Source organism: Meles meles, chromosome 17, assembly GCF_922984935.1.
Source record: "Meles meles chromosome 17, mMelMel3.1 paternal haplotype, whole genome shotgun sequence".
Taxonomy (NCBI): Eukaryota; Metazoa; Chordata; class Mammalia; order Carnivora; family Mustelidae; genus Meles; species Meles meles.
The window spans coordinates 15375005-15402030 of NC_060082.1; the positions used below are offsets into that span (position 1 = coordinate 15375005).

Genomic DNA, 27026 nt, shown 5'->3' on the forward strand with positions numbered 1-27026 from the left:
TTTATTATTTTTTTATATAAAAGCATCTTGTTATTTTGGGGTAGATAATTCTTCTTTTAAATGATAATTTACCTGAGATAGTCAACATCATTAGATAGGTTGTAACTTTAAAGATATATCCATTAAATTCAGAAATAATACAAAAATGAAGTTTCCTCAAAAAAGATTATATTTGACCAAGAACCAGATGAAAAACACTATCTTTACTAGTAACCAAAAGCATACATACTAAAAGAGTGATTACTATTTTTCTTAAAATCATGGAGAGATAATCACAGTTTTAAGTTGAACAGAACATAAAATGGACATTCTCAGATGTTCCTGGTGGTGGGATTATGAATTTAATTTTTCTAGAAGGAATTTGGTCATATTTAAGAAAATCTTTAAAAATATTTACTCTTTGTACAATTCTAATATACATCAATTTCAGTTACCATAGTTAGATAATACTCATCCTCCAACAATATGGTTCAAATATTAGTTATTATGGTATATTAATGATGAGTAATTGTATAAAGTACAGGTTTAACTGCTGGCCCTTCAGTCTACACATTACTGTGGAAACAATGCATATCATGATCAGTGACCATTCTTGACTCTTCTTTCAAAGTATGTTGGTGATTGATTAGTGCACATCTGTTCAAAGAAGTTGGTAGTTGCGCTGCTTCCTAGTCTGTCAGTAAGAAACCCATGGGACATTTCAGAAACACAAATTCAAAAAGTGGAGTTGAGTATTCCTTTCTTCACAGAAGAAATAGTTTGTCAGTGACACCATTTGAAAGACTTGTATACATAGTTAGAGCAACTCAGCAAAGGCTAACTTAAGAATGAGGACTGTGGGGACACCTGGGTGGTTCAGTGGATTAAGCCACTGCCTTCAGCTCAGGTAATGATCTCAGGGTCCTGGGATCGAGCCCCACATTGGAGTCTCTGCTCAGCAGGGAGCCTGCCTCCCCTGCCTCCCCCTCTCTCTCTGTCTGACTCTCTGCCTATTTGTGATCTCTCTGTCAAATAAATAAATAAAATCTTAAAAAAAAAAAGAATGAGGACTGTGTTTATGAGGAATAGGGTGTAGATAACAGTGACAGCACAAAGATTGGAATGATGGATGCCCATCCATATTTACAAAGCAATATGACCTTTCACCAAGGCATAGACAGGCTGCTTTCTCAGAATAGAAAGTCATAGGATAAGAAAGCAAGCATGATTCAAGCGACTCAATTTTTTACCAAATAAATAAATAAATAAAACAATTTAATTCTCAAAGTTTCAAATGTTAATTCACAGCCTTCTAAATGTTAGTCTATTATAATTTTTATTTCCTATCATATTTATAACTGACAGTAAGAACACTTTTTAAAGTTTGACCTTCATTTATTCCCTCTTTGATGCCCTTCCTTCCTCTACATTGATCCAAGTTTCTGACGTACAATATTTTCCTTCTCTCTAAAGAACTTTTAACATTTCTTGCAAGACAGTTCTACTGGCAACAAATTTCAATTTTTTTTTTTTTAGAAAGTATTTAGTTCTCCTTCACTTTTGAAGGACAATTTTGGAGGGTACAGAATTCTAGATTGGTTGTTTTTTTTCTCTCAACACTTAAGTATTTTGCTCTGTTCTCCTCTTAATTGCATGTTTTCTGAGAAGTTAGATATAATTCCTACCATTGTTCTTTCACAGATTAGGTGTTTTTTAACCTCTTCACGCATTTTTTTTCCTTTATCTTTCATTTTCTGTAGTTTGAAAATTATAGACCTGGGTATAGATATTGTTGTTTTATTTTTTTGTTTTTGTTTTTTATCCTCTTTGGTGTTCTGTAAGCTTCCTGGCTCTGAGGTTTGGTGTTTGACATTAAATTGGAGAAATTCTCAGGGATTACTGTTTCAATTATTTATTCTGTTCCTCTCTTTCTTCTCCTCCTGGTGTTCCCATTATATGTATGTTGTAAATTTTCTAGTTGTCTCACTGTCCTTGCATTGTCTGTTTTGTTTGTTCAGTTTTTTTTTCTCTTCGCTTTGCAGTTTCTGAGGATTCTATTGTTGTATCATATTCCTCAGAAATCCTTTCCTCAGCTGAGTCCAATCTATTAATATGTTCATCAAAGGCATTCTTCATTTCTGTGTGATCTTTGTCTAGCATTTTTTTTTTCTTACAATTTCCATCTCTCTGTTTACATTGCCCAACCCCTGTTCTTCCATGTTGTCTACTTTATCCATTAGAGCCTTGGAATTTTAATCATGGATGTTTTAAGTTCCTGGTATGATAATTGCAACATTCCTTACATTTCTAATTCTGATGCTCGCTCAGTCTTTCAGATTGTGCAGTGTTTTTTTTTTTTGTTTGTTTGTTTGTTTTTGTTTTGTTTTATTTTGCCTTTAGTGTTCCTTGTGATTTTTTTCCTCATTGTTAGATGGTGAGCCTGGTAAAGGGTATTGCTGTATACAAGCCTTTAGCAGTGTAGTGAAGTGTGGGGGAAGCACTCTATAGTCCTGTGGTTAGGTCTCAGTCTTTTAGTGAGCTTGTGCTTCTGGATTGTTAACTTTACAGTTGCTTCTCTGTCTCTTCCACTCAGAGGTGAAACAGGATTTCTAGAGTGGGCTGGATTTGGATATTTCCCCTCCCTAAGTCAGGATCTGATAGTACCCCAGCAGGTTAGGCTCTGGTTCACTAATTTCTCCTGAGGGCAGATATTGTTAAGAAGTACAGTGAGCCCTGATTTATTTCAAAATGGCTCCCTTTTTCCTCTTTCTGCCAGAAGTACGAGGAAATACTCCACTAAGATTTACTGTGAGAACCTGGTCAAACTCTCAGAAGTAAAACTCCAAAATATTTGGGATCCCCCTTTATAACTAGGCCTCCTTAGAGTCTTCAATTCTTAGACTTGTTCCTACTAATCATCCAGCAATTTGTTAAGTACAGGAAAGCCCCCCCCCCACCCCCCAACCTGGAATTGGTTCCCATGGAAGCTTCTACTGAATCTGCTTTTGTCACTGAGACTCCTTGTTACCTGTCAGTCTTTCCTTCAAGTCTTGGGGACTCTTTGTCCTGTTTTTCCCCTTTGGAGATCCAAAAAGAGTTGTTGATTTTTCAGTCTACTCAGCTTTTTACTTGTTAGAATAGAGTGGTGACTCCATGCTCCTTACTTGTGGAATCTCAAACTGGATACTGAGTTTTAATGTTTTGACAAATTAAAGATTATTGAACAATCATAACTTTCCTCACTGGTTATTAAGGTCATTTTGCATAGTTTCAGCTTGGATGGATGCTTACCATTTTGCACTACTATGCCTATAATATGCTAATTTCTGATTTATAAAACATTTTTTCAAAAACAGTAATTACTGGGTTTTAACTCTTTGATATTAGTTCTATATCTAATGAAAATATCTGTTACATAAAGAATCTTTGTATTTCTTTATTGTTCTGTTATTGTTTCAGTGTGATCACTGCTTGCCTCTTTATAATGATAAGCCTTTCCACCAAGGTGATCAAGTTCAAGCTTTCAATTGTAAACCTTGTCAATGCAACAACCATTCCAGAAGCTGCCACTACAATATCTCAGTGGACCCATTTCCATATGAGCACCACAGAGGTGGGGGAGGGGTCTGTGATGATTGTGAGCATAACACAACAGGTAACTAGCAAATCATAGATAATAAATAACAAAGTCTGATTTGGCCTTTGAGGCCCATGTGTGTTATACAATGCATGTCATTTTAAATTATCTTATTGTTACCTTAAGAAAATGTTTTGATACTGTACCATATGATTTCATTCATGTGGAATTTAAGAAACAAAACAAATGCGCAAAGGGGAAAAGAGAGAGAAACCAAGAAGCAGACTCTTTTTTTTTAATTTTTATTCTTTTATAAACATATAATGTATTATTAGCCCCAGGGGTACAGGTCTGTGAATCGCCAGGTTTACACACTTCACAGCACTCACCATAGCACATACCCTCACCAGTGTCCATAACCCAACCACCCTCTCCCAGCCCCCCTCCCCCCAGCAACCCTCAGTTTGTTTTGTGAGATTAAGTGTCTCTTATGTTTTATCCCCCTCCCAACCCCTCTTGTTTCATTTATTCTTTTCCTACCGCCCAAACCGCCCACGTTGCATCTCCACTTCCTCATATCAGGGAGATCATATGATAGTTGTCCTTCTCCGATTGACTTATTTCAAAGAAGCAGACTCCTAACTACAAACAAACTGATGGTTACTAGAGGAGAGGTTGGTGGGGGGATGGGCCAAATAGGCAATGGGGATTAGGAAGTGCACTTGTGATGAGCACCAAGTGTTGTATGGAAGTGCTGAATCATTCTATTGTACACTTGAGAAACTAATATTACACTGTATGTTAACTGACAGGAATTTAAATAAAAACTTAAAAAATAATATTGTCAGGATAGTAAAGCTTGTACATTCAGTCTTCATAAATCCAAATAATTAGGTAGTTTTCAGAAATTGCACTCTTACCTTCAGCTACATCTTTTCAGGAAATTTCTTTTTGTTTTTGTTTTTTTCTAAAGTACAGGCTATTTGATTAAATCATGAATATATTTTGGAAAACTGAGGGATTATTTGTTTGAGTATGCATACCCTTAAGTTTCTTTGTGTGACCTTGATCTTCCATATTCCATTATGTCTGGATTTTCATGTAGTGATGTTTATGTTCGTTCAGATTTGGCAAGAATCCTAGTAATCTGGGTACATTCTTTTTTTAAAAATGCTAATTAAATGCACAAGATAATTATCAAAGTCTTGTTCTAAAAGCATACAGCATTTTGACTCATCATTGAAAATTACTATTCTCTGAAGGGCTGGTGTACTAAAAGCAGAAATAGGCAGTATCTCAATTTGTAAAATATAATGTCTTAGGTCTGATGGATTTGAAAATGTGATGCTTTTCAAATGATTTGAAAATGCATGATTCTGAAGTTTGAATGGATTATTGATGACCTAAAATGTCACCAGAACTTGGGTAGATGCTGGGAATATAAAGACGAACAAGATAATGAATTTTCCTGTCTTTGTGTGGATTATTACATAGTAGGAAAGACACACTATTAAAGGAACAGTTACAAAGTTGTCTGATGTATGCTAAGATAGGACAAGTGCAGTAGGAGTTAATCAGGTGGAATAGCAAGAAGGAGGGGAATTAGGGGCATGGTGACAAAAGGTCTCTAGTAAGAGAAACAGACGTGCAGTGGCTTAGAGGAGAAAGAAACATGGAACTGTGAAAGAACTGATAGAAGGACAAATGGAAGATTGTAAGACAAGTGCTAAAAAGGAAGGCAGGGGCCAGATCTAGAAGGCTCTATGAACCATGATTAAGAGTTTGGCTTCTATCCTCAAGTTAATAGATGCCACTTAAGGGTATTTTACAAGAAAGAGATATAACAAGTTTTATGTTTTTAAAAGACACATCTCGTTATAAAGTGGAGAATGGATTGGAGAGGGCCAAAGTGGTTTGGGGTACTGTGGTAGTCCAGGTAAGAAATAATGCTTGAGTACATTTAAGGTGGTGTGGAAAGAGAGAAGTGGATCCAAGAGATATGTGGAATGGGAAGTACAAGCATTTTCTGAGCAAAATGTAGGGTGTAGGTAGGGAAAATAAGGAGTCAAGACTCAGTCCTAACATTCTAGTTTGAGCAACAGGGTCAATGTTGGTGCCAGCCATTGAAATAGGAAACACAAAAGGATCAAAACTTAAGGAGAAAACGGCAAGTTTTGTTTTGGAAATGTTCAGTGTTTCCAAGAGACATAGGAGAAAATCTTGTGGGCAGCTAGAAACAGTTCTGAAACTCCTCTCTTAAGAAAAACCTTATTGTAATGCCTCAGAATAAATCAGTATCATCTATATACTTTAGTGACATCTGATGCTTATCACAATTTGTAAGTGCATATTTATTCCTATAATTATTTAATTAGAACTCGTCTTACCACTAGATTGTAAGAAAGCTCTGTGAAAGGGATACAATGTGTATTTTCTTGCTACTGTATTTCTCTGCACTTAGTACAGTGTTTATAACCTGGTAATCACACAATAAATATTCATTGAATGATGAAGAAATTTCTAGATTAGAGATAGAAATTCAGGAATCATCAGTATGTGCAAATAGAAATATTCTAGAAATATTTTAAATTCATTTAATTTTTTATTAGTCCATGGCCAATATCTATCAGAATGTTTTTCACTTGATTATTTCTATAGTCTTCTGGTATTGAGCCAATTTTAGTAATATTTGAACAGAGTAGAGTACATAGTGTTTAAAGTGGAATTGATAGTCTTGAGATTTATTTTAGCTTCTCTCAGTGGTCTTATAAGCTACTCACATTTACTTTAGAACCCCCTTATAATTCAGATTTTTTTCTTATATAAAATGGCAAGAAAAAAATTCTAAATAAAAAACCATAAACTATGGGAATTATCTCATATTTCTAATATATCTAAACAAGGAATTTCTATTTTGCTATTTGAAATAAAAAATAATGGCTGTAAGCAGAGAAACATTTGCCTTTAATAATGTTAACTATAGAATAATAAATTATATTTAGAATAGTATCCTTTTTTTAAAGAAGATTTAGTTCTTGAAAAGTATTTCTGATACTACATGCCTCCTTATTTCCAACTGTATCATCTACCTCACACATAAACATTTCTCATATTTGATTTAGATTAAATGCCTAGTCCTAGAAATTAAAAAAAAAAAAGTTTTAAGTTTAAAAACAGACTCTTTCAAAATGTGTGGACCCCAACAAAGCAGAGCTTTTTAGAAGTGTGGTATTATATAACAGATGGGAGTTTAATGAAGTAAAGCACAGTTTGTAACAGGTTCATTGTTTCATATGCTCTGGATCACTAAATTGGCAGGTAGAGATGAAAGGTGCATTAAAATGGACGTCCCGAAAATTATAGAATTCCCTCATAGGAATACAGTCTTTAATTTTGAATTATGCGGCTGATTTTAATGAATTGGAAGTCATAATGCATAACCTTTCTCTGATGCAGGAAGGAACTGTGAGTTATGTAAGGATTACTTTTTCCGACAAGTTGGAGCAGATCCGTCCGCCATGGATGTTTGCAAACCCTGTGATTGTGATAAAGTGGGCACCAGGAATAGTGGCTTCCTTTGTGATAAGGTGAGTTTTTAGTATTGAAGGTAAAGAGTTGCTCGCTTTCAGGAACTAATTTGGGAGATGTTCTACCAGTGAAATTGAGGTCTGTATTTATCAAGAAGTCTTAAGTTTGTGTGTTTGCTTTTCTAAGAGATAGCTGCTTTAGAAATGATCCTATGCAACTTTTAATATGGAATAAAGGCTATTGGGCACCTGGGTGGCTCAGTGGGTTAAGCCTCTGCCTTCAGTTGTCAAGATCTCAGGGTCCTGCAATGGAGCCCCACATCGGGCTCTCTGCTCAGCGGGGAGCCTGCTTCCCCTCCACCCCCCACCTCTCTGCCTACTTATGCTCTCTCTGTCAAATAAATAAATAAAATCTTAAAAAAAAAAAGAAATATAAGACTATGTATGTAGGTGGTCCTTTACATATAAGAAAGGCTCATTTTATTTTTAATTTTGAAGTTGTCAAAAATATTGAGAGAGATGTGATTCCAAGTAAACTAGGAAGTGAACTGAGTATGTGTCTTGGTATTATTGGTGAATTAATATTAATAAAAGTTATCAAATAAGAATGGTTTCCCTCCTAAGTTCCATAGAAGATAGGATAAGAAAGTTCACTTACACATAGATCCAAATGGAAATTGTGATAGCCCTACTTCTAAATTTCTTATTCCAAACTTCTCTCTTAACAATACAGTGGGTTTTTATAATTTTATACTTTTTAAAACATTATTACAAATATTGAAGTTTGACCTACATGAACACAGATTCTAACTGACCTGGGGCTGTATAGCATAGCCCACCTCAAGCCAGAAAAAGCAGCTTTGTATTTAAATGTGGTATCAGCTGGAGCTTTATACTTGTTCTGATAATACTAACATATAACAATATATAAAGAGCAAATTTACTTTAAAGAATCAGTTCAATGATTGTATTAATTTTTAATAATTACATATTCCCTTGTAAATAATTGAAAATGCACTGGCTAGGAAAGTAAGCTCACAATCTAGTTAAAGAAAAATAAATTAAGTTAAAGCATGAAGATACTAAGTACAAGGCAAAATATATTGGTTTTATAACTTTCAGCATACATTAAAAACTGCTCTAACATTAAATAAAAGCCAAATATAAAGTAGGCCATAATAAAGATTTGAAAAACTTCAGAGGGCCTATAGTGCGTTAATAAAAGAACAGTATGTCTTATTAGAAAGCTGGGTAGTAGAAAAATCATTAACAAAGACAATTTCTAAAAACATTTTAAAAAACAAAGACAATTTCTACAGTGATACAAAGGAATTTTATACCATTTGGTACTGGCTTAAGAAAGATTAAAGTCTCAAATCAATCATCTGATTCCACTTCAGGAATCATGTGATTCCACTTCAGGAAATAGGGTTAGGGTTAGAGTTAAATAAAGCTAAGTTAAAAAAATAATAAAATTTAAACAGAAAATAAAGAAAATCAATGAAAAAAATGGAACTTTGGAAAGATAAATAAAATTTACAAGCCTCTTCCAAGACTGACAAAAAAGAGAAAACACAGATTACTAGTAACAGAAATGAAATAAGAAGTATCGCTACACACCTTGCATACATCACAGTATAATAAAGAAATAACTACCAACATTTCTACACACATACATTTTACTACTTTGGTGAAATGGAGCACTTTTTCAAAAAGTATAAATTGCCTCCTCACCCATTATGAGATCAATAATTTGAATAACCCTACAACTATTAAGAAATTTAATTCATAATTTAAAATTTACAAAAAAGAAATGATTTCACTATAAAATTCTAACAAAAATTTAGAGTAATTAACATGAGTTCTGTATCTATTAGAGCAAAATCTTAACTCATTTCATGAAAGTATGTATTATCCTGATATCAAAACCAGACAAAGTAACATACAAGTTATACTTTGCAAAGTAATATACAAGTTATTATAGAAAATGCCTATCATAATCCCAAAAAGATCTTTCTGTAGAAGACAGATAATAGGGCACCAAAATTTATATGGAAATATTATAAGATTATATTTTAGAAATAATGTTTCATAAATATTATACAGTATTTTAAATGTTTTTATTATATTTGTATATTAAAGATAAAATATCGCATTTGCATATGTTTCAGTGTAGCCAAAATAACCTTAAACAGGAGAATAAAATGGGAGGAATCATTCTACCCAATTTCAAGGCTTATTATATAGTTATGTTAAGATTGTGTGGTGTTGGGGAAGGATAGACAAATAAATCAGGGTAATAGAACAGAGAAATCAGATAAAATCCCACATAAATATGATCAACCAATTTTTGATGAAGGTACAAAAGTAATTCAGTGGAGGAAAGATAGTCTTTCAACAAAGGACCCTCTAACACTGCATATTCATAGAAATTAACACAAAATGAATTAAAGATTAAAAAGTAAAATGTAAACAAATACCATTTTTAAGGTATAACAGAAGAGAAAATTGGGGGGACATAAGACCTTTTTAGAGTCCTTAGACATGACACTAAATATATAACCCATAAAAGAAAAATACTGATATGCTAGACCTCATCAACATTAAGATTTTTGCTCTCAAAAGAATCTCTTAAGAAAACGAAAAGGCAATAAAGAGGGGGCAGCATTAAACACAAGAAATGACAGACAATTATGATCCAAAGAAGTAAGTATAAGTCAAAATGTATTTTAATGGAATCTGTGATCTTTACGGTCTTGAAGCATGTTTTCTTTAATTAAATATTTGCTGAATTTTTATTCTATAAATCAATTTTTTTTGTGATAATAACATTTATATACCAAAATGGCAGTCAATTTTGTTTATATTGGATATAAACTCAACCAATAGGCAAAGAATAGAAGACAGAATGGCTAGAAACTGAAACAAAAATAATTTAAAATTGAATTTCTGTACATGGATGGATAGATATAAATTTGAAGGTGATGAATTAAAAAGGAGAAATAGAAGAGACTTAACATGCATTATTGTCTCTATCTTTAAAGTAGAAAGTCAGTAGTGTTATTAAATATGTTATTTAGTTTTCCAAAAAATAACCAGTGGAGAGCTAAAAATAATACATCCATACTTCAGTGAAAAACTGGGTACTTTATACCTAAGATCAGGAAAAAGAAAACAGTGTCCCGTATTATCACTTCTTTTCAACATTGTACTGCCAGTCCTAACCAGGAAAATTCATCAAGAAAATGAAATGTAAGTCATCCAGATTGAAAAGGAAGAAATAAAACTACCTCTGTTTGTATATAACATAATCTTGTAGGTAAAAAATTCCAAGGAATTAATTTAAAAAACTATCAGGATGGGGCGCCTGGGTGGCTCAGTGGGTTAAGCCGCTGCCTTCAGCTCAGGTCATGATCTCCGGGTCCTGGGATTGAGTACCACGTCCGGCTCTCTGCTCAGCAGGGAGCCTGCTTCCCTCTCTCTCTCTCTGCCTGCCTTTCTATCTACTTGTGATCTCTGTCTGTCAAATAAATAAATAAAAAATCTTTATAAAAAAAAATCTATCAGGACTAATAAACAGCAAGGTTCTGCAAGGTTGCAGAATATAAGATCAATATACAAAAATCAGTGGTATATCAATGCACTTGCAATGACAATCTTGGAATTAAGAACACAACTTTATTTAAATAGCATCAAAGAATAAAATACTTAGGAATATATTTAATAAAAGAAGTCTAAAACATATTCTGAAGAATACAAAATATTGTCAAAAGAAATTAAAGACATAAGTAAATGGAAAGACATACATGTTCATATGTTAGAAACTTGATATTTTAATGCTCTACAAAATGATCTACAGATTCAACACAACCCTCTTAAAGCCTACCTGACTTCTTTGCTGACATTTATAAGGACATTCAAGGCATTTAAAAATGGACAAAACAATCTCAAAAAGAAAAGAGTTGGAAGACTCACACTTTCCAATTTCAAAATTTACTATAACATTGCAGTGATCAAGACAGTGTAATGTGGTTTAAGGAGGTAGATAGATAGATTGATGATAGAAAGACCGATCAATCACTAGAATAGTATTGAGAGTCTAGAAATAAATCCTCACTTTTACATTCAGCTGACTTTTGACAAGGGTGTCAATGAAGAAAGAAAAGTCTTTTCAAAATAGGATATTGGGAAAAATTTCATATCCATATGCAAAAGAATGAAGTTAGATTATTATTTCACACCATCACAACACAGTCTTGTGTTTTTCAAAATATTAAGTGTAGAGTTACAATATGACCCAGTACTTTGTCTCTTAGGTATATACCCAAACAAAATGAAAATATATATCCTTACATAATCTTTTTCATAACATTCATTGCTACATTATTCATAATAATCAAATGTAGAAATAATCCAAATGTCCATTAGCTGATAAATAGATAAATGTGGTATATGCCCTCAATGAGATATATTCTGTGCTAAGAAGAAAAACAATACTGACATTTATTACAACATGTACTTTGATCTCAGGAGTGGGATTAAGGACAGGAGGAAGAAAAGCTCTATAAGAGATACTTCCATGTAGTATTTTCCATGTACAAAAATCTAGTTTAAAAATGAATAAAGGAAAAACATACTTTAAAATGTTAACAATTTTTCTTTGTTTTGAAAACATTTTTCCTATTTACTTTTTTCTCCCCCCAATATGCTTTGTTGGTAATTTTTATAGTCAGACAGAAATAAAGAGAATTTTCGTTGAATATGCTATGTAGACAGAGGGGAATTTTTAAGAATCTGGGAGAAGACACATTGATAGAATAATTTTGTGAATTTAAAACCATAACACTATCTCTAAATCACATTCATATTTACCTTAATTTTTATTATTTTCTTATGTTCTAAGTACAGACACAAAGAATATGGATTATTGTTAGGTATGGAAATATAGTGTCAAATACATCTTGGCTAAATAATCTAATAAAAGATTTCTTAAAAATGTGAGTTTTTGTCATTTTCAATAGGATAGCAGAACACACACTAAAAAAGTTGTCAACAATGTCAGAATTATAAACTGAAAAATTGAATTCAAGGACATTTTAAAAATTCATGCAATTGCAATCCTTAATAATATTAGGGAGCATACAAGGAAATTAGGCAGTAGTTCAAGTCTCATTTTGTTATAATAACTTAGGAATCAAGCCAGCCCCAAATGGCCTGAGTGACAGTGTCGTGCGCTCTGTGTTCTGGAAGGGAACTTTCCCTTTGGCAGTTGTCATTTGAAACTCAATCCAATCTCATAAGATATGGCATGTTTGCCTTATTCTTCCATAAGAAATGTTATAATTCTTCCTCATGTGAGTGCCAAGATCTTGAGAATGGCATGAAGTAATGCTCTGAGTCACTAAGTCCTAAAAATACAGATGCCAAAGTCAAGACACATAGAACATTTAAAGCATAATAATAGAATTAATATTAATAGGAGAGGGGAAAATGGAAAAGAGTCATTGCTATTATTGTGGGGTCCTTAATATAGAGTCCTTGGATCCCTGGGCTACCATGGATAAGTTTTAAGCCATCCATATATAACTTTAAATTTATGTAGTAGTGTGTCTGTGTGTATTTATTTGTTTGTTTATGTTTCTCTGAGGGAAGAGTTTTCAGTACCTTCATCAGAACTAAAAGCTGTATGTGAGCTAAAAAGATGAAAATTCACTATGCTGGGGGAAAGTAGGTCCATTTATCTTAAAACCAGCCTTGGCTATTAGCACAGATACTTATAATGCAAGTTTCCCAGGATGTAACTGAACTTCCTTCTTGCTTCCTTTGAAGTCAGTGCATGAGTTACTCGACATCTTTTCTGAGTTAGAAATTGACTGTTCTTTTTTTTCTCATCTACTATGACTTAAGTTTAGAAGAACTAGATATAGTCTCATACCCAGATGATGCTTAAAAAATTAAAATAAAATTAATAAAAAAATAAAAGCATTATGAGGTATTGGAAAAAGGTCTATGAACTCATTCTTTTTTTTTTATTTTCATTTTATTTATTTTTTTCAGTGTAACAGTATTCATTCTTTTTGCACAACACCCAGTGCTCCATGCAAAACGTGCCCTCCCCATTACCCACCACCTGTTCCCCCAACCTCCCACCCCTGACCCTTCAAAACCCTCAGGTTGTCCTTCAGAGTACATAGTCTCTTATGGTTCGCCTCCCCTCCCCAATGTCCATAGCCCGCTCCCCCTCTCCCAATCCCACCTCCCCCCAGCAACCCCCAGTTTGTTTTGTGAGATTAAGAGTCATTTATGGTTTGTCTCCCTCCCAATCCCATCTTGTTTCATTTACTCTTCTGTACATACATAGAGAGAGCCCAATCTGCTCCTTATCCAAGGTGGGAGCAAATTGGCTCCAATCTAAACTTTCTCTGCCCCTGCCCTTTACGTGTTCTTGGATCTGAGAAACCATGAGTTAAGCTGTAAGAGTCAAGACATGGGAGATCACCCAGAGTGATGCTTCTCAAACTTCTCATGTGCCTGTCAATATCTCAGATGTTTTTGAGAAGGTGGATTCTAATTCAGGAAGTCTGGATTGAGGACCGAGAATCTGCATTTGTAGAAGTCCCCATGTGTTGCCATTGTGGCTTATATATGGGCTGCTCTTTAATAATCAAGTTGCTAAAACACTATCAAAGATGTATATACAAAAGAAGCAGGATGTAGGTTTTTCAGAGAGAAAGGGGATAAATATGAATGTGTTCTTATGCATAAGTGTATACAGTTGGACAGGAATGGGCTTACTCTGTTCTGTCTTCTGAATCCTATCTTAAAATCAAATGGTTTTCTAGGTTTTCCATACAACCGAGCCTCTGTTAAACTATAGTCGAATTGTACTCTAAGCTGTGTCCTCAGAATTAGAATCTAAACTAAGTGATTAAAAAAAAAAAAGAGGAAAAAAAAAAACAGTAAGGGAATCTGAAAGTTGGCTGAAAACTGAAAATATAGTTGTAATTATATAAAAAGAAAGAAGAATGGTTGATTGTAATGCTCAATAAGGCATCAGTAGACTGCTGCAATAGAGCCAGAAGAGAGAGAGATGATTAAGAGACATTAAAAAATAGATTAATAAGGCAGGAGACTAAGGGTTGGAATGAATTAAATGAAATGGAAAGGCATCAATGAAGGAAGTATTTCCAGGTCCGATCCAAAGAAGATAGAATCATGAGGAATAAGGACCCTACTCACAAAAATTGATTGTTCTGCCAAAGGGATAATTTTCAAGGAAATACATTAAAAAATGGAGCAGAATATACTTTCTCTACATAATGTACCATTTCCTGCAGTTCATCAGTGCTTTCTCATCTGCTCAGGCCTAGATATTTGTCATCAATTACCACAATATGTCCAAAAGTCACTGTGTGAATTTTCCAGAAATATATTACCTTATATTTTGTGTTACCCACATACTAAGGTGTAAAAATAGAAATAATGTACACATTTCCTCAGTCTATGAAAAGTGTGACCCTGAATAGTATGATGTATGGATATTGGCTATAAACATTAGAATGGTGAAGGATGTGAAAGATGGGAAGTTTATCCAGAACTTAAAGAAAGACTTGAAAACTTGAACAAATTTGTGGTCTCTCATTCAGAGACTTAAGGAGAGATGAGTAATAATATTTCTTTTGCAGCTGGAAAGCTGAGTATTAATGACTAATCTGAGAATGTACAGGGCTAGATGCCAAGGAGAAGAACCAAAGTGCTAGGGTATCAATGAAAAACAGAGGGACCATGGATCTGATCTATCAATAAATGCTCATACAAACTTGCTGGAGGTAAAATGGATGGAGCTATAACTGAGGCGAGGTTCCCACCCTCTGGCTACTCTGAGTTACATGGGTTTGAACACACCTGGCATCTCCTTGGGAATTCTCATCTCCCAAGGATTACAGTATAAAACGTGACCAAATAATAATACCCCAGGGCTAGATTCAACAGTGAAAATAGAATTGGCAGGGATGCTGAATATTGATTTAATTAATGAGTGTAGGATAATAGGATACAAGGTCCATTGCTTTACTACTTGATAGTAGTTAGGATAAACTAACAGATATAACAAATTGATCCCCAAATTGCTAATGGTCTAACAAATATAGAAGTTCACAGAACTTCTCCAAGTTCCTGGTTGGTTGGTGGCTCTCTTCCAGAAGACAGTTCAGGGACATAGCCTACTTCCATTGTCCGGCTCTGCCTTCCTCTAGAAAAGGAAAAGGCAATGTGGAGAAATAACTTTCATCTCCTGAAGGTCTTTGTCCAAAAAAGGCATACATCATTTCCGTTATCATTCTGTTGGTGAGAGCTAGTTACATGCCTACAGTGGTTACGTGGAAGGGTAGAAAAATATTGCCCCTAGCTAGGGAGCCACTTCCTAAATACAACTGTGTACTATGAAAGAGGAGAAACGGTCTTGATGAAGAGTCAGCCATCTCTGCTCAGTGTCCACATGACAGAAGGTAGCCCAAGAATAAGAAGGATACTCTCTTCTACATATAGAACACAGTAGTTTCTGTTTAATAGAAACCCTGAGAATATAGTACCTCATCAGAACCTTGGGGTTATCAGACCATCAATATTGAAGGCAGTGCCTGCCTGGGAGTAAACCCTGTTTAGTGGCAGAGGTCCCAGTGGAATCTGGTCTGCTAAAACTGTGTTGGCACGTGTCAGCAAAAGAGGACTAAATATGGGTGGGAGGAGGACAGTTTGCATGCAAGGTGGAAGTACTTGTTTTTGAGCACGTAAGAAAGAAGGCCCAGGGACAGGTGAACGAAAAGATAATCATGGCCTCTCTAGGTGCTCCCAGACGAAGAGGAAAGCATAAGAACAATAGTGCATAGGCACCATAGATTTTAAAGATTTTATTTATTTTTTTGACAGACAGAGATCACAAGCAGGCAGAGAGGCAAGCAGAGAGAGGAGGAAGCAGGCTCCCCACTGAGCGGAGAGCCCCATGTGGGGCTCGATCCCAGGACCCTGGGATCATGACCTGAGTGGAAAGCAGAGGCTTTAACCCACTGAACCACCCAGGTGACCCCACCATTGATTTTAAAGGAAGTTTCAAAATATGAGTACTTTAAGACTTTTAGCAATGTAACCACCATAGGATGGATGGGTGTGTGTGTGTGTTTCTATGCATGTGTATATATTCTTGGGGTTATGATTAAGAAGTGAAAACAGTTATTTATTTAGATATGAATATAGATTAATGTATGGTAAGTTTGTTTTAAAAAAACAGTCACCACATCACTGATGCTGTGTGTGTGTGTGTGTGTGTGTGTGTGTGTGTGTGTGTGTGTGTTTATGATACTGATTCATTCAGGACAGATTATAGGCAGCCTCCCTTCTCCTGCCAGACTAATGTGCTGATCATTTCCAGAGTCAGATGCACTCCCAGCATCAAGGGTGGACCAGTGGCAAGGACCCTATGTTCCTCAGCGTCATGCAGGACTGGAGAATATTTAAGCTCCTGGAGAGCTGAAGGACTGGTCTCCACCTTGATCTACTGCATGAAGTTTAGGTGCTATGTAGGAGAGGGCCACACTTTGAAATGTGTAAAACAGATTGTCAGGTAGTTGACATATTGCTTAAAATGCATGAGGACAAAACTAGTCTGTAAAATCTCATAGGTTCCTTTTGTTACACATTTGTCATGTGTGAAGGATTATGTGAAGCACTTTTAGTCAATTTATTCAGTCCTTACCAAAGTTAGTGAAGGAGTTATTAATTTATCCCTTGTGGAGTTACAGATACAGAGCCTCAGAGAGATTAGGTAACTCCTTCAAGATCACACAAGTAATAATGGGGTAGAATAGAAATTCAAAACTCATGCTATTTGTCTCCAAAACTCAGCTTGAGGTTAGAGATGCTGGATCTTACTAAAACACCTTTTCCCAACACTGGCATGGAAGAGGAACACACAGCTGATTGCTCCTCTGGGTATTTACTTACGTTATCTAAAAGTACAATGGAAACACATCCATTTGTTTCAGGATCATTATTCCAAATCCTACCAATTTAATATTAACTATTTAAAAATTCCAAATATTAAAAAAAATTCCAAATATTTAGGAAATAAAGATGTGTACATAATTGGCAAATTAATTTCTTGGAACCAATGTAATTCTCAAGTGGAGATTTTGGTGATACTGAAGAGGTAATATAGTTCCCTAGTGCTTGGTTTATATCAAAGATTCAGCTTTTTTTTTTTTTTCCATTTTATTTTTTCAGCGTAACAGTATTCATTCTTTTTGCACAACACCCAGTGCTCCATGCAAAACGTGCCCTCCCCATTACCCACCACCTGTTCCCCCAACCTTCCACCTTATTATCTTACACATAAACTAATTTGAATATTGTGTAAAGGTATTTCCTTTTAAGCCCAATTTATTTAGTTTCTTTATCATCTTATATAGACATCTTCTTCTCAGTATATTTGAGATTTACTTTTTCACCGGTTCAACAAACTAACTTAATGGTAAGCAGCCATTCTATTGTGTAAATTCACAGCAACTTTGATCACTTTTACCAAAATAAAACACAAGTGATCATTAAACTAAAGAAGTTAACTTTCCTAACAGCACATTTCTATACACCATTAACTATAGATATAGAAAATTTATTTACTCATGTTGTAAATACTTTTGAATGCTACTGAGATATTTCATTTTGATAAAGCCAAAATACCATCTTGTTAATAACTACTATATTAATTTTACAGCAGAATACAATAGGACTCTACTGTATGGTTGTGCCATTCAGATGACATTTATGAAATGTTCTATTAACATGGTGGCATATACTGCACGTATCTTTCACAAGTTACAGCTTCTAATCTCTGAGTGAAAGAGACCTAAAACCAAAAAAAAAAAAAAAAAAAAGAATGATGCAATATGAAATTATACCCCTTTGAGAACTAGAAAGACTATAATTATGGTATTCCTCTTAAAACCATTCAAGTATGTAACATTGTTGGGAACAGCAGTGTGTAGGGAACCTCTGTCCACTCTTTCCGTCTTGAACACTCAAATGTATTCCATTCCTACTGTGACTTTGAGCATACTTCAATATTTTACCTTTTTGCACTACTCCTTAGAGATCATGGTGGGGAAGTTTGGAAAGCAGTGTCTCAGAAATGCCTTTTGGAGGGGAAGGGAGGCTATAAAAGTATACCAACCTGACAAATGACAGACACTGTAGAATGGAAAAGAAATCACATCTTGATTTTACACCAATGTAGAAACCTTTTTTCTCAAATGAGTATTTTCGACCGCTGAGCAAGATGCTACGCAGCAAGATCACAAAATGCTTAAATGGAAACAAGTACTATCATGTTTATTATTCACCTAGCATTCTCTAATTCGTGATATTTATATGTGGCAGAAACCACTGCAGATTCATTTATTTATTTCTGAAGTGGAATGAGTATCTTACAAAAGTAGCCTGTTATATTAACGTGGACATTTCTTAAGGGAGTCAGAAGCTTAAGGAAAAAGTATCTATACTAGAAATATGTAGTAGATTTTAGGGTCCACATCTTAGAGCTGAGCTAGTTCCTGGCCAGGGGAATATACTGTATAAAGATCAATTGATAGTTAGATGATGGATGGATGGATGGATGGATGGATGGATGGTTGGTTGGATCACTGGGTACATAGGTGTATTTTTCCTTAAAAGCACAAGAAACGCTGCAAATGATTAGATGTTTCATAATGCTTTTTAAAAAAATGCTAAGATAAATCTATTGTCGGAATTTATATTCATATTGTTAGTAGTACAAATACTTCAATATTGACTCAGTTCAGCAAGATGATGTTTCTTTGATGCTCAGTGATCCTTGTCAATAATTTAATGAGATGCATGACTAAGAAGAAAAAAGAGTAAGACTGAGTCCCAAGGACCACTTGAGTTAGTGCAGTGATAGAATAGGTAGCAAGTACTTCAAGCACTAGTTCTTAAATTTTAGTGTTCATAAAAATCTCTAGTGTAACTTTTTAAAAATGAAGATTCCTGGGCTCAACCTTCAGGGACTTTTAATTTTATAGGTTTGAGTTATTTGGTTGTGGATAATCAAAGAACTCAACTTTGGAATATGTTGAACATGTGTTGTAGATTTGTGTATTCCAGAATTTTCAGTATTTAAAAGTGGTATTGCTTGATTTAGATGAATATTTTGAAAACTATGAATAGATAGTTTTTTTTTTACTTGAATGAAGAAGAATTTGGGGCAGGTAGTCTATAAGAATCTATTAGAGTCATAACTAATTCTCTACCAAAATTGAGTAGAAATTGTGATTTTCATGACTCCTGTTATACTTGACAATATCTCCTAAATACATTTCAGTTATGTAACCGCTGACTTTAATTAATTTACTTAATCAGCAAACATATATCTTAGGCATGCTATGATGTACCAGGCACAATGCTAGTCAAGATGCATATAATAGTAAGTAGGAGAAACAGAAACTAATGAATTAAATTTATCTTCCCTGAAATGTCTTGTTTACTATTGTTATTTTAAGAGAAACTTTGTAAAGATTTTTTTTTCATTGCCAATGATAAACTCATCTTGACTTCAGATTTTCTGTTTTTAGATGTGTATTGTATTAACCATCAATTGTGCCCATCCACTCTCAATAGTTTCTAAGTGTGGGGGCTTGCCAAGGAAGTGTTCCCTGGTTAGTCTGTTTTGAGAGATCATGGAAACTGGATTACTCTAGACTTTAGTTCCCACTGCAGATCTCTTTTAATCACTATTGTTGGGTCAATGAAACCCCTTTCAGATTTGGTTGCCCATACTCAAATAGGTAGAGTACACCTTGGGTTCTCTAGTTTTTAGGTTCTTCAAAAGTCAGGTGCTCTGTGACTTCTGTCTGCTTTTCTTCCCACAGATAGTGATACCATGCAGGCCTTAAGACTATTGAGTTTCTTCCCACTTGTTACTTTTGGGGGGTTTCTGTGGATAGCTGGTCACCTAGTTGTTTTTTTTTTTTATAAATATTATTAATGGCTTTTTGTTGTTTTTTTTTTTTTTGTTTTTAGTTTTGCTATTTAGTTCTGTCAGTATGTTAGGATTTGGAGAGACTTAAGGACTCTGTGGCCATATAATTATTACCCCTGATTCCTCTGGGGTTTGTTTCAACTTTCACTGCCTAATTTAAACATATAAAGCACATGGAAAAAAGGCAAGCCCAAGCAAGTTCCTGTTGTTTGTCTTCTTATGTGATGGCTCCCTTTTCTCCTCTCTTTTATTTTTTTTTAAAGATTTTATTTATTCATTTGACAGACCGAGATCACGAGTAGGTAGAGAGGCAGGCAGAGAGAGAGAGGAGGAAACAGGCTTCCTGCTGAGCAGAGAGCCCAATGCGGGGCTTGATCCCAGGACCCTGGGATCATGACCTGAGCAGAAGACAGAGGCTTTAACCCAATGAGCCAACCAGGTGCCCCTTCTCCTCTCTTTTTAACCTACTTTATCCATCAAAGCCTATCCCTCCCTCCACTTTTCACCTACCCACCACAATGTCCAACTGCACTAACTCAGCTTTTCCTGTACTTATCCAAACTCAGATCTTTATGGGTAATTTTAGTCTCTTATGAAACTGAAAAAGAGGCCCTAAAGATAAGTGGGAATGAATGGCAAAATGACTCTTCATCAGGTAAGCAGCCAGGCATCAAAGTGAAGCTGACTACTTTCTCAGCCAGAAGATTGGTAATGGGAAAGGAAAAATAAGTAAATGAAGTGCAGAGTAAGTTGATATAAGGGGGAAAGAGAGACTGAAAATCAGCTGGACAGAAATTGGACAAACACTAGTGAGAATGAACAAACTCAATGTTGGTTCCTTAAAAAGATTAGTGAAATTGATAAACTCATCAATAAAAAAGAAAGAAAATGCAAATTGCTAAAATCAGAAATTGTAAAAAAAAAAGGGTGGGGGTTACATTACAGCATATTCTACAAGCACCTTAATATCATGAATAACTCTTTACTAATTTGACATCTAAGTGAAATGGGCAAGTTAACATGAAACTATTACAAGAAGAAATAGAACATTCATATAAACCTAGGAAGAAATAGAAAATCTAAATACTTCATACAAATTAAAGACATTGAATTTGTAATCAAAATTCAAATTTCAGAATTCTCTTTCAAGAAGGAAAACTTTAGGCCTGCATGACTTCCCTGGTGAATTCTTTGATAATGTAAAGGAATAAATCCTATCAGTTCTACATAATATTTTAGAAAACTAGGAGAATATATACTTGCCATGTCATCTTGTGAGGGCTGTCTGACCCTCATCCTATAACCTGACAAACCATTTAAAAACAAGTCTATCAGGAACAAAACAGGGATGTTCTCTCTTATGACTTCGAATCAGAGTTCTAATAGTAGTCAGATGTAGCGCAAAATGAAAAAAGGAAAAGGCAAACATAGCTACAAAACAAATCCTTGTGCAACATTTCCAGCCAGATGACTGCCATCCAGCCCTTCCTATGGGAACTCTGGGACCATCCCTGAGGTAGCATTATGTTCTGAGTGATTAGAAAGGCATGTTGAAGCCACCTCATGGAATTTGGACTTTTAGGTAAGCAACAGGGAACTATAGAATTCCATGAGCACAGAAGTAACATAGTGGTTGATGTCCTAGAGTGGAGGAGGCAATGGACGTGGTCCACCCCACTGGAGAAGAGTAATATATCAAGCATTGTGTAGAATTGCTAGTAACTGGTGATAATAAAAATGACTTTTATTTGATTTTAATTATTTTTTACAGAATGTATGTCTTTTTATTTTCAGAATCCACTTCACCTAAAAATGCCACAGGAATATTACCAGAATTGCAGTAGATGAAAATTTGATAGTTTATTAAATAGATTAGAGGAAAGGAAGAGATACATAGGAATCGTTCTATATGTACTTGTTGGGTACTGATGACAATTCTGAGGGAAGAAGTGATGGGAACCGAGAGGTATTTCTCTTGTAATGTGACTTGTGCAACTTACAAGATGCATACTGTGTTGTATAGTTGTATGTGAGCAAACGTTTGTTGAAAACTATGTGAATGCATGAGATCCTCAACAGGGAAAATACAAGTTAAAAAGTTTCTATAAAAGAAAAGTCTAGTTTCTACAAAAGAAAAGACTGCTCTGAAGAGCATATTCAATGCTTAAAAGATGTCTTTTTTTGCCCTCATTTGTATTTCCTTTCTATTCAAACAATACCCTCTAAATCCACTTTAATTTTCAGGGCAGACTTCCTGTTCTTAAACGTTTGAGTTTGCTTTTCAAATTTTTACTCTGCTTGGCAACATCAGCATTATCTCGTTGGCTTTTGGTGAGTTCAATGAGAATATGTGAACTATAGCATATTAGATTTTTTTCTATCGCCAGTCAGATGAGTACATAGGAAGACATATATTTCTGCTGTTTTAGAAGTGTTGTTTTAGATTACTTAAAATGTAATGTGTATTACAGAGAACCTCTGCTATATATTGATTGTGCTCACCTAATTTATTAATTTTGAAATCATACTTTGTATTTTTCTTAAGCACAAAATAAATCGTATTTTTTCAGTTGCCTTGAATTCACCTTGATGGAGTTTTATCTCTTAATGGAAAGGAGAGCTGAGAAGCTAAGACAATTATTGCAAAATCTTACTCTTTTAGACTGTCACAAATATCCCTGTCAAATTCATTGTTTGAATTGTCACACAATGGACTGTGTGTATCTACCATTTCTACATAGCCCGGTACAGCAGGCTTTTGCAGTGTGGTCCAAAGTGGAGAGGTCCTGAGTATGGTCACGAGGCAATGTATAGCAGCCATTAGCAAACATCAGTGCTCTTCAGAGAAATTCACAAAATGGTAACCAGAATGCTTGCCTGATTCTCCTCACAGGCATAGGCCATTACCCTGACTTCCTGCTGCTATCATTAGATTTATAACTTATCACAAGCAGAGTGAATTTGGCACATTGGTCATGAGAGTGGATTTAGGAGTTAGGCCACTTACTGCCTATCTGTCTAAGGTTTGGTTTCTTCTGTAAAATGAAGTGCCATGCCTTTCACAAATGGCAAAATGACTATTCGGTACTTCCATTATAAGAGGGTTTGGGGAGTACATAAGACCAACATCAGTCAATGTAAGAATAAGTACGTTTATTTACTAAGTAAAGTGTTGTGGAAGAAACTGGACAGTGTAGAACACCATGGGAATGGCATTTTAAGGAAGGGACCTGCCATTTCAGATATATAGTCAAGACAGGTCTCATCAAGAAGGTGACATTTAAGACCTGAAGGATGTGATGGAGTTAGTTGTGTTGAAATCTGGGAGAAGAGGCGTAGGCAGAAGGGGCAGCCCATGTGAGCATCCTAAGGCGGGAAAATCCCTAATGTGTTCAAGGAACAGAAGAGAGGCCATGTAGCTGGAGAGGACATCCAGATCTTTCAGGATGCAAATGAGTGGTCTTTTTACTTTGCAAGTGCCTGCCTAACACACACCTGTCAAGTATTCTAGAAGGGTGAAAAAAGTTTGACTCTCAGTCATTTGATGAAGTTACTATATTTGTTTGAAACCAGTGTGAAATATACATAGTAATCATCGTACCTTATCTTTCCCACTCCTTACTATGATCCAAAGATGATACTAGATACTTTCATATTAACAATATCAGTTAATCCTGACAGCAGATGTAGATATAATTCTGATCATTTTATAGAAAAATTAAGATTTAGGTAGATTTAGGGGCGAGAGTATAGCTTATACTTTGACTAGTAATTATGCCACATCCATGTGATTAAGGAACTTAAACCATTTAGCTGAGACAGCACAGGAGCGAATGTTAAATTCTAAGGCACGATCCCATAGCGCATAAGCACGCAGGATTGCAACCATGCATAAACCTCCTGGTTTCCATTTAAGGTAGGTCTTGGAAAAGTCACATAATTTTCCTTTGGATATTATATGCCTCACAGGATTATGTGTTAATAAATAGGAAAAAATACATACAACATTATAGCACTCTGCCTGCATTATTATAAGTGTTATTATGCATCAGGCATCCTGTTGGATCTATGGGTGGTAGAAAGGTGCACAAGGTTATGCGCCTTTGATTGCTGAGCCATACAGCGTACAGCCATACCCTGGGAAGAGGTATTTTCAGAGAGGCATATAATTATAAGTTAGACACTAGAAAATTGCAGGGTGGTATAATATAGCAATAAAATGCTATAAGATAACAGAAGAGGGAAACATGCTTTAACTTGGGAGGAACTCAGTATTGGAGAAGGCTACAAATGGGTAGACGTCAGCATCCGGAAGGAGAGGCCATAATGCCCAGTGATTCAGGGTCTGCCCTTGACTTATCATTATCAGCATGGATGCCTGTGCTTTGTCCTCCCTTTAAGCTAATAAATATGCTGGTATTTGCTCCCTTGGTGATACTTAGCTTCAGACGTTGTCAATGCACAGGCCAGGATCAAGTGAATTCCACACTCATATTTTGAATTAAATACTCAATATCTAGAGGGATATCTCAAATTTAATGCATCCCAAACTGATCTCCTGGTTTCCCTCCAAATCTGCTTCACTCATGGCCTTTCCCATCTTAGTTAATGGCAACTCTGTCCTTCCAGCTGTTGATGTCAACAGCCATAATATCGTTTTTGAATTGTCTTTCTCTTAGCAGCTATGTATAATTTGCCAGCAAGTCATGTCGACTCTATCTTCAAAAATATCCATAATCTTTTATTCTGCCTATATTTAATAATTTTAAAAAGATAAAATAATTTAATAATTAATGTTAAATAATTCCTTTGCTTATATCTGCTTAGCTTTTTATATGTCTGTCTCTAACTTTCCCCCAAAATTCTGACACCTTTGCTACATGAATATCTATAAGGTTTTCTTTTTTAAATTTTTAATTACATTTCCAAGTACAATTATTCCGTCTGTACAGCCTCACCTTCTTCAAATCCTCCCTCTTTGGATTTAGTCTGGACCAATGGCCTTCTAGGCCTCCTGCTCAGCTACAAGCCTGAGACTTCCCACATGCTTCTGAATCTTCAGCTCCTTGATACCATGCCTTGGGTTGTTGTTGCTCTTGTTCATTTACTTTTTGATCTGCTGGAGTCATATCCCCCATGAGCTTCCTAAGAGAGGCAGTTAGATTTTTTGAAATCCTTCCATACCTGAAAAACGTCATTATTCTTTCCTCACTGATAACTGAAAGTTTGACCTGGTATTGAATTCTAGATTGGAAAATAATTTTGCTCATAATTTGGAAGTTATGATTGTAGTATTCTGGGTTTCAATAATAATGCAGAACACTTCAGTGATATTCTGTAGCTCTTTTATATGGGATTTATTTTTTTCTGGAAGTTTTTGTCCCTTATATTTCCAGTATTTGAATGCTTTATGGGATTGTATGTGACGTTGCCTCTGTTCCCTGCCACCCTCCCCCGCCAATTAATTTTGCCAGCACATGGTGAGCCCTTTTAAACTGTAGCTTCATGTCTGGAAAACTGTTTATTTTGTATTAATTCTTTGGTAATCTCCACTGTCATTTTTTTTCTACTTTTGTCCATCTTGAAATGCTCTATTTTTATTTTGTTTTTATCTCTATCCTTATTACTCTTTACCAAGAATTTTCTCAACTTTCTCTTCCCATCTTCTTATTGAGAATTTTATTTTGCCTAATGTATTCCTTCCTCTACAGATTGTTTCTTTCTTAAAGTTTTTTTTTCTATATTTTTTAGTGAATATAGCTTTTACCTTATCTTTCTGGGGAATAGTAATTATAGGAGTGTGTGTATTTATTTGCTTATTTATTCATTCACTCATTTATTTATTTTTATTGCAGCTGACATGCAATGTTACATTAGGTTCAGGTGTTTAACATAGTGATTTGACAACTCTGTACAGAAATGCAGCTACCATTTGTCACCACATATTACTATTACAATACCAAAGACGATATTCCTTGTGTTGTAGCTTTCATCCCATGACTTATTCAGGGCTGTATTATTTAATTGGGCTAGTGTAAAAGTATTCTACCAAAGAGCATAGAAAGAGAAAAATGTTGTATCTGACATTTTGGAAGTGTATTTTTAAAAGGGGAAAAGCAAACCTTCTCACTTTCTACTACTTGGTGAACTGGAATTGGTCTTAGAGTTTAAGTAGATTTATGTGCCATAATATAAATGAAACTGGGGGTGTCTGGGTGGTTCAGTTGGCTGAGCATCCAATTCTTTTTTTTTTTTTTAAGATTTTATTTGAGAGGGAGAGAATGAGAGATAGAGTACGAGAGGGGAAGGGTCAGAGGGAGAAGCAGACTTCCTGCTGAGCAGGGAGCCTGATGGGAGACTCAATCCCAGGACTCCAGGATCATGATCTGAGCTGTAGGCAGTTGCTTAACCAACTGAGCCACACAGGTGCCCCGAGTATCTGATTCTTGATTTTGATTCAGGTCATGATCTCAGGGTCCTGGGACAGAGCACTGTGTCAGGCTCCATGCTCAGTGGGGAGTCTGTCTGAGGATTCTCTCTCTCCCTCTCCCTTTGACCCTCCATGAGCGTGTTCTCTCTCTATAGGATAAAAATAAATAAATATTTAAAAAATAAGTGAAGCTGAGTTGTACAGATGTAAATTTGTATTTTCAGGTGAATTTTGAGCAACTGCTTAAAATTAAACCTTTCATAAAACTATAAAGCCTTTATAATTTACTTCTAAGCCAGATTTTAAGGTATAGTTCCTTTAAAGAAAGTATAATTTATGTGTTATACAAATTTTAGGTTAAGGAAATGGTAGTAAAATCATATTCTCTTATTTGCAGTAGAGTGTATAATCAGAGGCCTAGTAGATTTTCATGACTATATATTACACATACCCACCAATAAATGC

The 27026-nt window shown here is 35.1% G+C and overlaps 1 protein-coding gene across 1 annotated transcript in view; it reads left to right on the forward strand.

The window, feature by feature from the left end:
* The window catches only part of USH2A (usherin), a 714551-nt gene that overhangs the window by 102203 nt on the left and 585322 nt on the right, over nucleotides 1-27026 (forward strand). The window contains exons 9-10 of the mRNA XM_045983172.1: nucleotides 3439-3634; nucleotides 7013-7143. Coding sequence (XP_045839128.1) covers nucleotides 3439-3634; nucleotides 7013-7143 — 327 coding nt within the window. The remainder of the gene's footprint in view (nucleotides 1-3438; nucleotides 3635-7012; nucleotides 7144-27026) is intronic.